Source organism: Macaca nemestrina, chromosome 2, assembly GCF_043159975.1.
Source record: "Macaca nemestrina isolate mMacNem1 chromosome 2, mMacNem.hap1, whole genome shotgun sequence".
In the NCBI taxonomy this organism is placed as follows: domain Eukaryota; kingdom Metazoa; phylum Chordata; class Mammalia; order Primates; family Cercopithecidae; genus Macaca; species Macaca nemestrina.
This window is the reverse complement of record NC_092126.1, coordinates 63,032,786-63,050,018: the sequence shown is the minus strand read 5'-3', so window position 1 is coordinate 63,050,018 and position 17,233 is coordinate 63,032,786. Positions and strand designations below refer to the sequence as shown.

General features: G+C 36.2%; 1 protein-coding gene across 8 annotated transcripts in view; it reads left to right on the top strand.

Moving 5' to 3' along the window:
* The window catches only part of LOC105488529 (intraflagellar transport 80), a 186,634-nt gene that overhangs the window by 157,051 nt on the left and 12,350 nt on the right, over positions 1-17,233 (top strand). For all 8 annotated transcript variants that reach the window (XM_071091184.1, XM_071091185.1, XM_071091186.1 and 5 more), the window contains 5 exons: positions 97-244; positions 1,578-1,749; positions 3,275-3,364; positions 3,468-3,640; positions 12,337-12,460. In XM_071091184.1, the coding sequence (XP_070947285.1) occupies positions 97-244; positions 1,578-1,749; positions 3,275-3,364; positions 3,468-3,640; positions 12,337-12,460 (707 nt within the window). The remainder of the gene's footprint in view (positions 1-96; positions 245-1,577; positions 1,750-3,274; positions 3,365-3,467; positions 3,641-12,336; positions 12,461-17,233) is intronic.

The following is a 17,233-nucleotide window of genomic DNA, read 5'->3' as shown; positions in this document are numbered from 1 at the left end:
ATTTTGTGGGATTTTGTTTGTCAGGCATTTTAAAGATCTATTCTTAATTCTTACATATTAAAGCTAATAGCACATTAACATTCTTTTTAAATTAAGGAACAATGGTGCATACTTTGGCATGGAATGATACATGTAATATCCTTTGTGGACTTCAAGATACTCGATTTATAGTGTGGTATTACCCCAATACAGTTTATGTGGACAGAGACATTTTGCCTAAAACATTATATGAAAGGGATGCAAGGTAACATTTTACTGCATATAATTCTGTATTGTAGTAAATAAAACTCTGAGTATCATGTTTTTGCTTCTATTTTCAATCCTGCAAGGTGTTTTTCGCATCAGTCAGATTTATTGATGAATAAATTGTTCGGCTAAAGCTAGCTTGAGACTTAAGTGACAGAATCAAGTTGAAAGTGTGGTATGATATGAATTATTTATTTGTCCCCTATATGAATATAATTTTCAAGCTTAATATTGTGTAATGGTAGCTCAGGTAGTTTTCTCAGTGTGATCAAGTGATTTTAGTCTAGTCACTCTTAAGATTTTTCAGGATGCACAACCTGTGACAGCTAGCCAACTCTGTCACAGATTATCATTGACTTTAATACTTTCAAGAATGTAAATGTTTCTAGAATTGAATTTTTGGTTGATATTAAAAGTAGGAAAGGACCAAAGTTACTGAAATTTGTTAAAATTTATATGCTTCAGAAAATCAAAGCATTTATATTCCTAAATTCTCTAAGAAATAGCAAGGAGATCTCTTATTCTTGACAAAATAGGAATACAAAGGCTTCTTAATTCTAGGCCTTAGCTTAGTTTCCAAATCTGTTTTGAGTTCATTTTTAGTATTCAGATTCAAACCCTTAAAACCAGAGAAGCATCAAAATAAAACAGTGTATTTTTAAAAGTATTTGAACTAATGAAAAGAAGTTAGTCACTTTCTTTAAAGGTCATCTCTTTATTTATTTATTTTTAGAGTCAAGATCACACTCTGTTGCCAAAGCTGGAATGCAGTGGTGTAATCATGGCTCACTGCAGCCTGGGCTTAAGTGATCTTCCCAAGTAGTTAAGGCTGTAAGGGAGGACTTAACTACTTCCCAAGTAGTTAAGGCTGTAAGTGAGTCACTGTGCCTGGCTCACCTCTTTTTATTCTGAGAAAATAGTCTTGGAATTTAGTTTACTTTTTATTGGTTTACCTTTTAATACTTTTAAAAGCTAAAGCTATATTAATTATTGTTGTGATTTATCTTAAGCCTCAGAAAAAAAAAGATGATTTCAAATGCTCTTAGGAATAGCTCTCAAATATGTAATAATTTTTGCTACTTTATATACCAAGTTATATTCAAATGTTTATATTCAAAGTTAATTCCAGGGAGAATGTATGTATTCAAATAAATACATCGAAGTTTTTTTGAACATATACATTCTCCCCGGAGTTAACTTTTGGGGTTGTGCCTTTTGGAGATTGGAGACTCCCTGTATATTTCATGGTCCACTCCCCAGATTTAATATACATGAAAAATTTTGCTCAGAATACAACTTTAAATTGTACTTTGCTTTTTTTTTCCCAACAGTGAATTTAGTAAAAATCCCCATATTGTGAGTTTTGTTGGAAATCAAGTAACTATTAGAAGAGCTGATGGCTCCCTGGTTCACATCAGCATATCACCATATCCTGCTATTCTCCATGAATATGTAAGCAGTTCAAAATGGGAAGATGCTGTAAGACTTTGTCGCTTTGTTAAGGTAATTTACATTTTAGATTCATAGTTGTATATATATTTCATAGTAGTTTACCTTTGTGCAAAATGAGCAATGATAATAGGCTTAAAGGCTGGAAAATTGTGAATAAGGTCATGTCTTTTGTTTTATAAGTAAAGACATGAGCAATACAGAGGAATACATGTTGCTGTGTGATTTATTCTCTGAAGAAGCTATAAAATTTAAACTGTTTTTCCATACTGGCACATATAAAAATCTTCTGTGGAACTTCTTTGAAAGTCAGATTCCCAAGTTCTACTCCCATAGAGATTCTAATTCATTATATCTGGATTGAGGCCCAGCCATATTTTTTAATTTCCTCAGATGATTGTTTTGTACAGCTAAGGTTAAGAATCTCTGCTTTCGATCAGCCTTTTTCCAACTTGGTTGAATCTAGTATTTTTCCAACATGTGTGACCGTAGACCTTTTTAATTGACTATCAGTGAACATTCCTTAGAATACACTTTTGTGAAATAACTTTTAGATGCTTTTTTTAAACAATGGGTTGTTGTTGGTGAATAGCATCATTGTCTGGGGTAAATACCCAGAGTTTGTCATCTCACACCAAGAAAATTAAGGACGGACACATGTGGGTAGGTTAAGGAGTGGAAAGTGTAATAGGCAGAAGAAAGGAGAGAGGAGAGCAGCTCCTTGCCAGACAGAGGCATCCAAAAAGGGAAAAGTGGCAGACTGCAGCAGATTTCATAGGCAGGCTTGAGGAGGCTGTGTCTGATTTACATAGTGCTCACAGATTGGTTTGACCAGGTGTGACATTTACATAGCACAGGAAAGGCTGGTTGCCCCACCCTAATCTTATTATGCAAATAGACTTTGCACTTGGCCAGTGCCATCTTGTCTACTCCTTACTGTACATATGGCTGGCAAAAAGAGAAGATGGAGCTGCCGTTTTGAACATGCCTAGTCCCAGGTAGTATATTGCTATGGGCACAACTACTGGCATTCACTCATGCAAGCTTCCAGTTTGCTTGTTTGTGTCTGCAGCTCTATTTTACAGGCTGCTCTTTGTTAGAAAAGAAAATGATTTGGGGGCTGCTTTTCATTAAAAGGAAAACCTTATCATGAAGGACTTCTATACCCTCACTATCTGCCTAAATAATTTCTTCTTAACTGTAGCAATCTGCCATAATATCATTGTTTGATAACTTCACTATTTCTTTGGTTCCCTATAAATTACATTATTTGACACCTCATCAAAAAGACTGGAAGGTTTATAACCTTGAGTTATTATTTTAAATTCAGAAATAAATCCTTAATAACTCAAAATTGAAAATTTCAGAAAATTTCTTTCAAAAGTTTTCTGTGTATTAATATATTTTAACAAAATGGCCACAATGAAATTTCCACATTATTAGTTTTTTTCAATGCCATGCTCAGTAATTTTTATTTTTTAAATTAAAATATCATTTTGGTATGAGTATTTAAATCACTGCTTATTTTAAGGCAGTTCAGTCACATAGTTAAGATAATTGTTCTCATACTTCACTTTAGGAGCAAACCATGTGGGCTTGTCTAGCTGCTATGGCAGTTGCTAATCGAGATATGACTACTGCAGAAATAGCCTATGCAGCAATTGGTGAAGTAAGTAATTAATGTTTACATATATGTACATGTGTTTTTTCTTAGCATAATTTGTTATATTTCTGTTACTATCTACTTCAATATTTTTCTTTTCTTTTTTTAGATTGATAAGGTTCAGTACATCAATTCTATAAAAAGTCTTCCATCTAAAGAATCAAAAATGGCCCACATACTACTTTTTAGTGGGAACATACAGGAGGCTGAAATAGTACTTCTTCAGGCTGGCCTTGTTTATCAAGCAATCCAGATCAATATTAATCTCTACAACTGGGAAAGGTAATAAGAATGCTTTCCATCAATTCCAAAATCTGTTTGACCTTAATGTATTTTTCCATCTACCACTTAGTAAATTACATTTTCACTGTATTTTAGTTTCTGAACACCACAGAATTTATTCATGTTTATATTTGTGAATAGTTTGCAATTTATTTCTTCTCTGAACTTTCGACTGATTAAAAGTTGGGGTGTGAAGAATGAGAGGCTAGGATGTTTCCTAAATTTTTGGTTTTAGTAACTGGAAAGATCATGACACCATACCGTTTGCAGATTTGGTAGAGAAGATAGTGAGTTTCATTTTAGCCAAGTTGAATTTGAAATACTCGCAAAGAGATATAATTGTTGATTAAATGGACCTGGAGCTCATAAGAAAGATCTGAGCTAGAGGTTTAGATTTAGGAGTCATTAGCAAATGGATAGTAGTTGAAGCCAGAGAAATGGATGCAATTGTCTGGGGAATGTGTGGAATGAAAAGACATCCACTACATTATGAGATGGATGAAAGAAAAGAAAGACACCAAATGTTATTCCATAAAGCAGCCAGACAGGCAGAAAAAAGAAGAACCAAGAGAGATGTATAGTGCTAGGGAAGAAAGAGGAAAGGATTGGTGATTCCTTGCATTTGGCTCTCAGACAGATTGCTTTCTGAGGCAAAGTGGCATGCTGCTCTTCTCTGTGACATAAGAGGTTCCTCATTCTCTCAGGTACATGTCTCTCAGTGAACAAAACTATAGTTTTTATATACTCCTGAAGTTACTATGTTATGGAATTGACGCATTTTTCCAGGTTTGAAATGTCTTTCATGATCTTTGTTTCTGCCTGGGTGAAAAACAACCCCTGTATCTGTCAATTACAAGGCCCTTTACTTAAACTTCCTTAGACTAGAATTTCTATAAATATTTTATGTCTGTCTTTCCCTTGACTGAAAGTAACAAAAATGGCAGACGGTTTATTTTATGATTGACATACTGTAGTCTCCTTATTTAATTTATGCCTAATGATCTATACTATTCATATAATTTAGCTACTCTGTTTTTGTCTTTTATTAACACAAATTCATTGTCATTGTTTAGCTGTACAAAGGATCATGAAAGATGTTTTTAATTCTATAAAAATAAATAGGCTGCGGGGTGCAGTGGCTTACACGCTTGTAATCCCAACACTTTGGGAGGCTGAGGCAGGCAGATCACAAGGTCAGGAGTTTGAGACCAGCCTGGCCAATATGGTGAAACCCCATCTCTACTAAAAATACAAAAAAAAGCAGCCGGGCACGGTGGCGCATGCCTGTAATCCCAGCTACTCAGAAGGCTGAGGCAGGAGAATTGCTTGAACCTGGAGTTCCAACCTGTGCGACCAGACCGAGACTCCATCTAAATAAATAAATAAATAAATAGGCCATTATCTTTGTCCTGAATTTATTCATAATTCATAAAGTTTAAGGTAACTAGTTTAGAAAGTATGAATATTTTAAAAATTTTATGTTAAATAACTTACAGAAAATTGTATGTATCATTATCAAGCTAACAGAGTTCTATGAGAAATGGGGAAGAATTGTGTTTATAGCATTCTTTTGACCAGTGTTTTTGAAAAAATATGTTGAAATCATAGATACTGCTCTTGCTATAGTATTCTGAATACTGTACAATTTGATTTAAAAAATTTAAGATAATGGTCTTTATCTTAAAAAACTTATAACCTAATTAGGAATTCCATTTTATTGTCATTAATAATAGTCAAATGTCAAAATGATGAAGAGTATTGCACATAGAATGAATATTAACTACCTACTATGTGAAAGTAATGTAAAATGTTTCTGCTGTTCAGGAAGCATATAATCTGTAAGGGGAAACATAAATATCTGCAAATATAAATATTTAGAGAGAGAAACAGTAATCCAGTAAAAAAATATAAACAATGGTACCAGCAGTATATAATTAACTGCTTGGTGACCATTAATAATCATTTTGCAGCATTCCTTCTTTTAGATTGATGTGGTTCAGTACATCAATTCTACAAAAAAACTTCCATCTAAAGAATCAAAAATGACCCACATACTAATGTTTAGTGGGAACATACAGAGGTTGAAATAGTACTTCTTCACACTGACCTCCACTTATCGAGTTGTTATGATGTGCTAGGAATTAATTGTGCTAGACGCTTTCTATATATCATGTCGTTAGGTTATCTCAGCAACTCCAGAAGTTTAGATATTACCAGCCCCGTTTTATAATTTAGGAGATTGAGGTTTACTTATAAATAAGCACAAAATCTAGGATTCGAACCTCCAAGTTGTCTAATATCAAAGAAGAGCTCAGTTTATCACCAGGCAATCAATTATCTATGGCTGGTACCATTGCATATGTTGTTTTGGTTTTTTTTTTGAGATGGAGTCTCGCTCTGTCACCCAAGCTGGAGTGCGGTGGTGCAATCTCAGCTCACTGCAACTTCTGCCTCCTGGGTTTAAGTGATTCTCCTACTTCAGCCACCCAAGTAGCTGGGATTACAGGCTAATTTTTGTACTTGTAGAGATGGGCTTTCACCATGTTGGCCAGGCTGGTCTCAAACTCCTGACCTCAAGCGATCTGCCTGCCCTGGCCTCCCAAAGCAAAGGGATTACAGGCGTGAGCCACTGTACCCGGCCATGCTTATGTTGTTTCTACTGGATTACTATTTATCTCTTTATTTATCTTTGCAGATATTAAATCGTCTTTCCCCTTACAGATTATATGCTTCCTGAAGAGCAGAAACATTTCACATTATCTGTACATAGTAGGTAGTTAATATTCATGCTCTTACTCTCTATGCAATACCCTTCATCATTTTGCAGCATTCCTCCTCTTCAAACATTTATTGGGTGTAGATACGTGCAGTGAGTGAGTAGGTATCATAGAACAAAGTGAGGAAATTTGCCTCTGATGGCCTATAATATAACCTTCTGAACATTTCTTGTACCTCCTTGACCCAAATGAAACCTACCTTTATTTGGAAGAGAAGGTAGAGAAGAGAACACCACTTCTCTACCAGTCCTCTCAAATGGAGTCAATTTTTTCTCTCCACTCTACATTCCTTAGGATCCAGTGTGAGTGGAGTTGGTGTCCTTTTTGCCTCCCTCATCCTTACTTCCCTATCTTATAAAATCTCCAATCATTTAAGGCTTATATCATGTGTCTCTACTTATTTTTTGCTAAGACCTCAAACTTTCCCTGCTATCCTTATATCTTGTTCCCCACGTGCCCCCCCTTCACCTTCCAATTCTCATAAGTGACCTTGACTTGAGATTATTAGATCTCAGGGAGAGGGAAAAGAAGAGGGTCAAAGAAGATGTAATGAGGAAAGAGAATGAATTCCGGGTGCTCCTGCGTTCCTCTTATCTCCTGACATCTCCTTTTCCTGTGTTTCTTGTTTTTACCTAACTGTAAGCCAGTCGGTTGGTCAGGTGCTGGTAGAGATCTCTGAGTCTACCTGATAAGATGATAAAGATCCCAGAGCATTATTCCTGGATTCTGACCATTATTTATACACTACACTATCTATACACTTAAGACTCCAAAATATGCATCTCTCATCTAGCCTTCTGTTCTGCCCATATTTGCTTCCAGAATCAATTCTCCAACTGCCTACTTAACATTTCCATTAGATATCTCACATTTTTTAGCTCAAATTTATGTTTATTCCCTCATAAACCTGGTCTTCTTCCAGACTAATCTATCTTATCATTCTTTCAGCTGTACAAAGCTGGAAATCTAGAAGTCACTTTTGACATTTTCCTCACCTTCCCCCTCCCTATTATCAACCACTTCCCTCCCAAATACCTCTAATACTCATCCACTCATCCACTTCAGTACCATTATGTAAGTTGATTCAAGTTTTTCTGCTTAATGTCATCACTGATCTCCCTATATCTGCTCTGTCTCTTTCCTACCCATTATTCACTCAGCAGTCATAGTGATCTTTTCACAATGGAAATCTGATCATATCACTCTTGACCTCTGATTCACTTCAATGAAACCCACTTCAGTGAAATTCATAGTTTCCCATTGCTTTTAGCATAAATATCAAGATTGGATAAGAAGGGATTGCAAATATTCAGCAAAAGTAATTATAGCTGCTCAGAAACTCTCAGGAAACTTATATATTATTTTCATTTCTAAGTTCTACAGATATTTCTGAAACAATTTGGAGTATTTGTTCCAACTGCACATTCATTCATTCATTCAACAGATAATTGAGTATAATCCCTTGGTATCCATGAGATGGGTAAGGATTGGTTCCAGGACCCCCAGGATACCAAAATCTGGAATGCTCAAGTTCTTTATATAAGATGGCGTAGTACTTACATATAACCTATGCACAGGGCTTGAATTTGTTTGCGTACCTTAGGTACAGGGAAGGCCCACATTGAATATGTGTATAGTAAAGAACTGTACTAGATTTTTTTGTAGGGAGTATAAGGTAATGGTTAAGCTGTGTAACAATTTGAATTTGTTTACCTTTAATTGACTTTCTACATCCAGTTCATAAGCATAAGACCCAGTGGGGAGTGGGATATACAAGTTTAATGTTCACGAGAGATCCTAGACATTGAGGGAAAGCCAGTAAAGGAATTATCAGCCTACAGATAGTAGTTGAGGCCATGAGTATGGCTAAGGTTAATCACGAAAACTTAAGAAAAGAGAGCAGCAAGCAGATATCTGCTGAATACCAATATTTAAGGGTGTGCTTTAAGAAGAGAATTTAGCAATAGAAATCAGAAGGGATGAAAAAGATGGAATTTTTAAAAAATTGTTCATTATGGAAAATTTCAAACACATACAAAAGTAGAGAGAATAGTGTAATGAATCTGACTGTACCCATCATTCACCCCAACAATGATCAATTTGTGAACAATTTCTACCCTTACCCTACCATTTATTTTAAAGCGGACCCCAGTCATCTCATTTTTTCTGTAAATATTTCAGTATGTATCTCTAAATTTTTTTTAACATAACCACAATATTGTGGTCATACCCTAAAAAGTTGACAGTAATTATATTCCGTGTTCTTATTTCTCTTGTTTCACTCATAAGTACTTTGTTTTGTTTTGTGGTTTGTTTGAAATAGAATTCAGTAAAGATCCACACATTGTGATTGGTTGATATGTTCTTAAATTTATTTTAATCTACAGCTTCTCCTATTCTTTTTTTGTGTTTTCTTGCAATTTTCCCATTGAAGAAACTGGACCTATAGAATTTATCATAGTGTGGACATTATTGGATCTTTGGACAAAGATTGCATCTTTGTGGTATACTTTAACATAGTCTGCTGTCCCCTGAATTAGTTGCAAATTGGTTGTTGAATATAGGAACTTGATTAGATTTAGGGTTTTTTTTTGTTTGTTTTGGTTTTTTTTGGTAAGACTTCATTATAGTAGTGTTATGTTTTTGTAATGACTGGCTGTAGTAGTTTTTCATGGTATTTTTTGTGATGTTAGTAGCCATTGATGATCATTGCCCAAATGTATTAATTTGAGCTTACAAAATGGTGATATTCTATCATTCCAGAAGGATAGAACTTGTTAGATGCTAAATACATTAGATTGTTTTTAATATTCCTGAATTTCTATATTTGTTTAATCCTCTAGAAGGGAACAGATTTTGTTTTGTTCATATGTGATATTCCACTTGAGAAGCATAGTCTTGCTGGTTTATGTTTCTGTCTTTCATATTTGAATTTGAAAATTGCCTGCAACCTAATAAGGTACAGCTCTTGAAGAGTTATAGGTAAGCAAGTTATCTGTTTGCTATCCACTTTGGACATTTCATAGTAGTCTGTTCTCAAAAACTGAAGTTGAGAGAGGTAGAAACTAGAAACTCCAAATATGCATATTAATCCTTTATGATCCTTTATGTGCATATTAATAAAAATAATTTCTAATCTACCAGTTATACAAAGTGATTTTGCTTCATTCAAGTTATGCAAAATCATATTTTGAAGTTATAACATCTTTTTATATAACTTCCTTCTATTTAAAATACATGGATTTATTCCAGCCTTAGAATCTAATGTCACATTTGTTTGGTTGCCAAATAACCATTTTAAAATTAGAGACATACTGTTCCCAAAACCCTTATATAATTTGGAGTAAGTTCCCTCCTAAATGTGGAGAAGAAACATTTTTTTACCCAGTGTGTGCTTTTAGAGAACATTTAAAATAGCACATATCATTTGAATGTTTACCCTTAGCCATTGCTATTCAATCAATTGATACATATTTTATAATAATAATAATAATGACAATGATAGATAATTCTTAGGACCTAGCATCTAAATGTAGGATTAGACATCATATTCTATTCTTTCTACATAATTAAATGTATTGATGTTTCATACCATAGTATCTCTTTTGAAATTTTGGAAAAGCTCCAACCCAGAATGGATGCTTTTATGTACTCCCCACTGAGAATACTTTCAGTTTTGCACAATCAAGATCTCCTTCCCTCATCATGTACAATCATAAAGAAAGAATGGGAGATGGAGCTTCTAAGGTGACAAAAAAGTAGCTCACCAGTCTCCACTCACACATACACCACTGGAATCAGAGCCTTAGGGATGTACATGGGGGTTTAAATGGGAGAGGGTTAGCAGAACTGAAGCATCTTTACTTCCGTTTCTCCTTTTTTGAGCCTCTGTGAATTGCTTTTTGCCTTCTTTATCTTCCACTTTTCCCCTCTATATTCTAGTAATTTTACATTCTTTTCTGCCTGTTTTTTTTGTTTTTTTTTTTTCTGAAAGACTTAAGGTCACAGAGGAATGAGGGAACTTTGTGAGAATGAGTGATGGTAGCAAATACTGACCCTTGGATTTCACAATATATTATGTCAATATATATATAAGAAATCATTTTGCCTAATTTTGGCGTTACCATTTGTATTATATGTAACTTACACTCATAGTTTTTTCATGTTAAGTGTTTAATATCTCTCAAAAGTCTATCAGTTGTCAATCAATAACATACACCGTGTCTAAAATACTTTTTAAAGTGACTATTTAGTTTGATCAATAGTAAGGCAAACCAGGCCAGGCATGGTGGCTCACGGCTGTAATCCCAGCACTTTGGGAGGCCAATGCAGGCAGATCACTTGAGGTCAGGAGTTCAAGACCAGCCTGGCCAACGTGGTGAAACCCCGTCTCTACTAAAAATACAAAAATTAATTTGGTATGGTGGCAGATGCCTGTATTTCCAGCTACTTGGGAGGCTGAGGCAGGAGAATTGCTTGAACCCTGGCGACAGAGGTTACAGTGAGCCAAAATCATGCCACTGCACTCCAGCCTGGGTGGCAGAATGAGACTCCATCTCAAAAAAAAAAAAAAAAAATAGTAAGCCAAACCAAAGCATGCTGAAAATGAACCAGATTTTCCTACTGAAGAGTCTAGTTGCAAAAAATCTAATCAGTAGTCAGCTTTGCTAAAACAAGAGATTTATAATAGTTGGCTCTGATAAATCCTGACTGGAATATTCAGAAGTCATATGTCATATTAGAAAGAAAGAGAACTTGAGAAATAATGTGCTTTTGACTATTATGATGACTGTTATCTTATTTTGAAACAAGATGACAGTGAACAGTGTAAGAGAACTGTCGTCCCCTGGATTGTTCCCGACTCAACTAATATGAGTTATGCACAGGATTGCAGTGGCTGAGGTGCTGTCCAAAACCCACATGTAAAAGTAAGCCTGGAACTGAAGATTAATCTTTTTGTTTTCCTGCAAATTATCGTCGGTATATATATTTTATGTCTTTAGTTTATACCACTGTTTTCAGCAGCAATTTATTTAGTTCTCATCTACCATTTAAATAAAATATTACTTTAAAAATAACTTGCATAAATATTGATTGAATTATAAAACTTAAATGACTGTCAACTTTTCCTGAGACTCAGATGGCAAAAGGCATTTTGTCAGACTTCTTAGCCTCAATTTATTATTTTCATAAGATTTTTAATTTGCTATTATAATAATGTAAAGATACCAGTTTTTAATTTTATAAATTCTGTATAGACTTATGAAAATGGTCAAAATAATGGGACCACTTACATTGTGGGGAAGTTCATTCACTTGAATTACAGGATGATTTCAAAAAATTTTCTTTTTTTTTTTTTTTTTTGGAGTCTTGCTCTGTCACCCAGGCTGGAGTGCAGTGGCATGATCTCAGCTCACTGTGACTTCCACCTCCCAGGTTCAAGTGATTCTCCAGCCTCAGCCTCCCAAGTAACTGGAATTACAGGCATGTGCCACCACGCCCAGCTAATTTTTGTATTTCTAGTAGAGACAGGGTTTCGTCATGTTGGCCAGGCTAGTCTTGAACTCCTGGCCTCAAGTCATCCACCCACCTTGGCCTCCCAAAGTGCTGGGATTACAGGCATGAACCACTGTACCCAGCCTCAAAAATATTTTCAATGAATATTTACCACATATATACTCTGTAGTACTCACCAAAGAGAAATATCTCCCTTCAAGAAGTGTATTGCCTAGTGGAGAAAGCAGACTCATAACAATTGTACTATAAGCATGCTGTAATAATAGTATATATATATAAATGGTATGAAGCATAGATAAGACAATAGTCATTTATTTCTACAAGAGGAGCTGGTCAGGGAGAAGAGGCCTCATTTGATCTGACACAAACAATGTTAATAATCTGTTTTATTTCTCATTATAGGGCACTGGAATTGGCTGTAAAATACAAAACACATGTTGATACAGTTCTTGCTTACCGTCAAAAGTTTTTGGAGACATTTGGTAAACAGGAAACTAATAAACGATACTTGCATTATGCAGAAGGCGTAAGTATTTCACAATTTTGTATAATAATACATACGGTTTATAAGTATATGTCATATTCATCCTAATGAGACAAAATGTGAATGATTCAAATTTTGAATCTTTTAACCTCTAAAAGAATTACTTTTTGCCTTATGACATCTTATTTTGACTATGTAATTCTAGTACTAAAATTTTTTCTGGAATCTCGCAGGCATGTTTTGATTAACTCAAGTCTGTCATCATAATATTCCATTTGTTCTAAGGTTGGGTGCTATTTGATATTTTTCGATAAATAATATAGATGGGTGGAATAAAAGCTTCTAACTCTTAAATTTTACCTGCCACCAGCTGCCTCTTCTGCTGCAGGGGAAATATGTATGCACAGAGGGCACTGACCAGAAAATGCATAGTTGGTCACTTTGTTTTAGAGAGCTAGGTTGCACCTCCTAGAAGTGCCTAGCCTAGGTAGATTTCACTACCTAGAACCAAAGAAGACTCAGCCTTTGCCTCCCAGGCTCCTACCAGCATCTCAGATTTTATTACTCTAATTAGAAGAAAGTCATTCTGGGATGCAGTGGTACATGCCTGTAGTCTCAGCTACTTGGGAGGCTGAGGCAGGAGGATTGCTTGAGCCCAAGAGTTCAAGGCCAGCCTAGGCAACATAGTAAGACCCTTCCTCTAAATAAATAGATAAAAACAAAAAGAAGGAAGTCATTCCAGTATAGATCAGCCCACAAGGAGACCCAGAATGAGTTTGCCCCATTGCCTAGAGCATAACTGATTGTAGCCACTTACCGAGATTATTTTAGGCTCAGACAGCAGAAACAGAGCTCATGTCACTAACCATATAGATCCAAGAGACTTGACTCCTAAAAGCTATGATTACAAGATAGGGCTGACCTTTCTTTCAGCTCCGTGAACCACTTTAGCCTTTCATTCATTCATTTATTCAAAAATTATTTATGATGTCTCACTCTGGCCTAGACAGTATGCTAGGGGTTAAAATCAGATACAGCGTCTTGTGTCTCTGTGGAGCTAATAGATTATGTGGGAACACACCTTCTTGGTATAGAATAAAATGGAATGTTCTGATTGATCCTAGGGGCAGACTGGGTTAGAGGAGCCTCAGGAAGAGGAGAGAAGATAGAGAGAAGGCACCCACAATTTCTATTAAAACCAACATTATCTACTTACTGTATTTATAATATGTAGTGTCTTGATCTACAATTTTGCACTTCAGAACAATTTTCATGTTAGTGAGACCTTTAAGACCATTCTTAGAGTTTAGCAGTGTAACTTCAACATCTAGATCCAGGATAGCTACAAGTTGTGGATTTCATGGTAGAAAGGAGATATGTTTTATAGAAGATCCACAAACCTTTTTTTGATTTCATTTTGAACCTGTTTAGTACTGAAGTGAATCCTGGGAGTCTGGGCATACTGTACTATTAGGACAAACACAGCATCCCTGGGATCTCTGGGGCTACACTCTGATTCATAGTACATGACAGCAACCACCACCAAAACAGTGCTAAGCAACCCAAAGAACTGTGACACAAAGATAAGGAGATCTGATCTTTGTGTCACAGTTTTGAAAATATGGCCATATGTTAAAACTAAGCACCCACCTTGTTTATTGTGTAATTTTAAAGCAGATTAAGCTACTCTGCTTTTTCCTCCTCCTCATCATCAATATTTTTTCAATAGTCACATTTGATACTTTTGAGAACATAAGAAATATAGTTCTGATCAGGTGTGGTGGCTCAAGCCTATAATCCCAACACTTTGTGAGGCTGAGGCAGTAGGATCACTTGAGCCCAGGAGTTTGAGACCAACTTAGGCAACATAGTGAGATCCCACCTGTACAAAAAATTTTAAAATTAGCTGGACATGGTGGCTTATGCTTGTAGTCCCAGCTACTTGGGAGGCTGAGGTAGGAGGATCACCTGAGCCTGGGAGGTCAAAAGGTGGAGTGAGTTGAGATCATGTCACTGCACTCCAGCCTAGGTGACAGAGTGAGATCCTGTCAGAATGAAAGAAAGGAGAGAGAGAGAAAGAAGGAAGGGAGGGAGGGAGGGAGGGAAGAGAAAGAAAAGAAAGTCCTTACTATAAAGGAAATTATATTTTAGATAGCAAAAACTTCTCAACATCCTTATAATCTTTTTCATTATACATATATTCAACTATTACCAAAATATAATACTTTAATCATAAGAGTACCAGAACAACATGGCTTTCTTAGGTATTTTAGGGGTTTTTTTCATCCAGAAACTTTGTAGGTTACTTTGACTCCCTAGGGTACTATGTTCTAGTTTCCTACTTTTCTTCATAAATATCATTTGGAGTTAACTAAAAATCATAAAGCAGTATTTTACGATGAAATATATTTTTTTTCTTAAAAATTTCGTACCAGTGAAATAAAATGTAACCCTAGGAGAATAGCTCTTGGGGATATCTGCATTACTTGCTGATCTTTTGGTTTCATTTAGGTCTATAATCTAGTCATAATATACATCCATATTTATCTTTGCCAGACTTACAATTATATAAACCCTTTATTTCAGAACTAAGAGTTAAATAGAAAAGGGTCACTTAAAAATAACATTGAGAAATTTATTCTAGATACCTGGTGATTTTGGTGGGCTCACAATGCATGCCATCTGGAAATTTAGAAATGAATGGAATCTACCATATGGGAAGAAGTGAGAAGTTTGATAGACACTTAGTTTATGAGCCCTGAAATGTTATTTGGCCATTTCTAATTTAAAATATGGCAATCTGGGATTCTTACAAGGAGTACTGTTTTCCAAGAACCCTGATATTTAGAGTCATTGTGCTTGGTCTACAATAGTGTTCTGTAAATATTTATAAGACAAATTATAAATCTAGCAAATAAAATCCACTCAAAGTATACATTTATTATACTAAATATATACTCTGCACAGGAAGAAAAGTAGATCTGGGAAATACTTCAAACATTTTGCTAGGAAAAAGAAAAAGAGTGAAAGAAATCAAACTCATGAGCAGGATTTCAGAAAGTTTAGAATTTTGAAGATCTGAGTCAACACTCTACTTAGGACAAACCACTTTAGGCTTAGCTACTACCGAAAAGCTGCTTTACAGGTTTAACTTTGGAGGAATTGCTAATAGTGAGGAGTTGTTAGCTGATTACTGATTTGCTTGGTAATTATTTACCTTTTATTCATTCAGTATTTATTGAGTGCCTCCTGCAGACAATGTTTTCTCCTTAGTGCTTGGGATATAATAGTAAATGTGACAGACACTAGCCCTGGCTTTATGAAGTTTATATTCAAATGGAGGTGACAGTTATATAGGTAATTGTTCATTTCAATTGTGGTAATTGCCTTGAAGGAGATGTATGTGGTGCTCTAAGACTTTATGAATGGGAGTCCTGACCTAGAGTGAGGCAATCAGCAGAGACTTTTCTTGCAAAGCACATGATATTTGAACTCAGCCCTAGAGGATGAATAGTAGAAGCTCACTGCAGGGTAGAGGTTGGGTGGGAGATGAGGATTACAAGTTCCAGGCAGAGGGAAGGCTTTGAAGTAGGAAAGAGTAAAAGCAATGGAGGGGTTGAGTTTAGGGTTTCATAGGGCAAATTAAATAAAGAGAAGCCTTTGGAGGTAAATAACATGATCCCTTTTCCCTTCTAAAATCCTGATTCGGCCAGGCGCAGTGGCTTACGCCCGTAATCCCAACACTTTGGGAGGCCGAGATGGGAGGATTGCTTGAGTCTCAGAGTTTGGAGACCAGCCTGGGCAACATGGCAAAACCCTGTCTCTACCAAAAAAAAAGAAAAAGTTAGTTGGACATGGTGTTGTGCACCTGTAGTTCCAGCCACTCTGGAAGCTTAGGTGGGAGAATCACTTGAGCCCAGGAGGCAGAGGTTGCAGTTAGCTGAGGTTGCACCACTGCACTCCAACCTGGGCCACAGAGTGAGACTCCACCTCAAAATAAAATAAAATAAAATAAAATGCTGATCTCTGGCCAGGCACAGTGTCTCATGCCTGTAATCCCAACACTTTGGGAGGCTGAGGTGGGAGGATTGGTTGAGTCTAAGAGTTTGGAGACCAGCCTGGGTGACATGGCAAAATCTTGTCTCTACAAAAAATAAATAAATTAATTAATTAAATAAAATAAAAATAAAAATAAAATTAACTGGGCATGGTGGCATGCACCTGTAGTTCCAGCTACTCTGGAAACTTAGGTGGGAGAATCACTTGAGCCCAGGAGGCAGAGGTTTCAGTGAGCCAAGGTCATGCCACTGCACTCCAACCTGGGCAACAGAGCAAGACTCCGTCTCCCGAAAAATAAAATCCTGATTCCTGGCTGTCCACAGTGGCTCACGCCTGTAATCCCAACAGTTTGGGAGGCTGAGGTGGGAGGATCACTTGAGCCCAGGAGTTCAAGACCAGCCTGGGCAATATAGTGAGACCTTGTCTTTACTAAAAATAAATAGGCTGGAAACGGTGGCTCACGCCTGTAATCCCAGCACTTTGGGAGGCTGAGGTGGGCAGATCACAAGGTCAGGAGATCGAGACCATCCTAACACAGTGAAACCGCATCTCTACTAAAAATACAAAAAATTAGCGGGTGTAGTGGCATGCACCTGTAGTCCCGGTTACTTGGGAGACTGAGGCAGGAGAATCACTTGAACCTGGGATTTGGAGGTTGCAGTGAGCCAAGATCATGTCACTGCACTCCAGTATGGGTGACAGAGTGAGACTCCGTCTCAAAAAATAATAATAATAAAATAAAAATAAATAATCAAT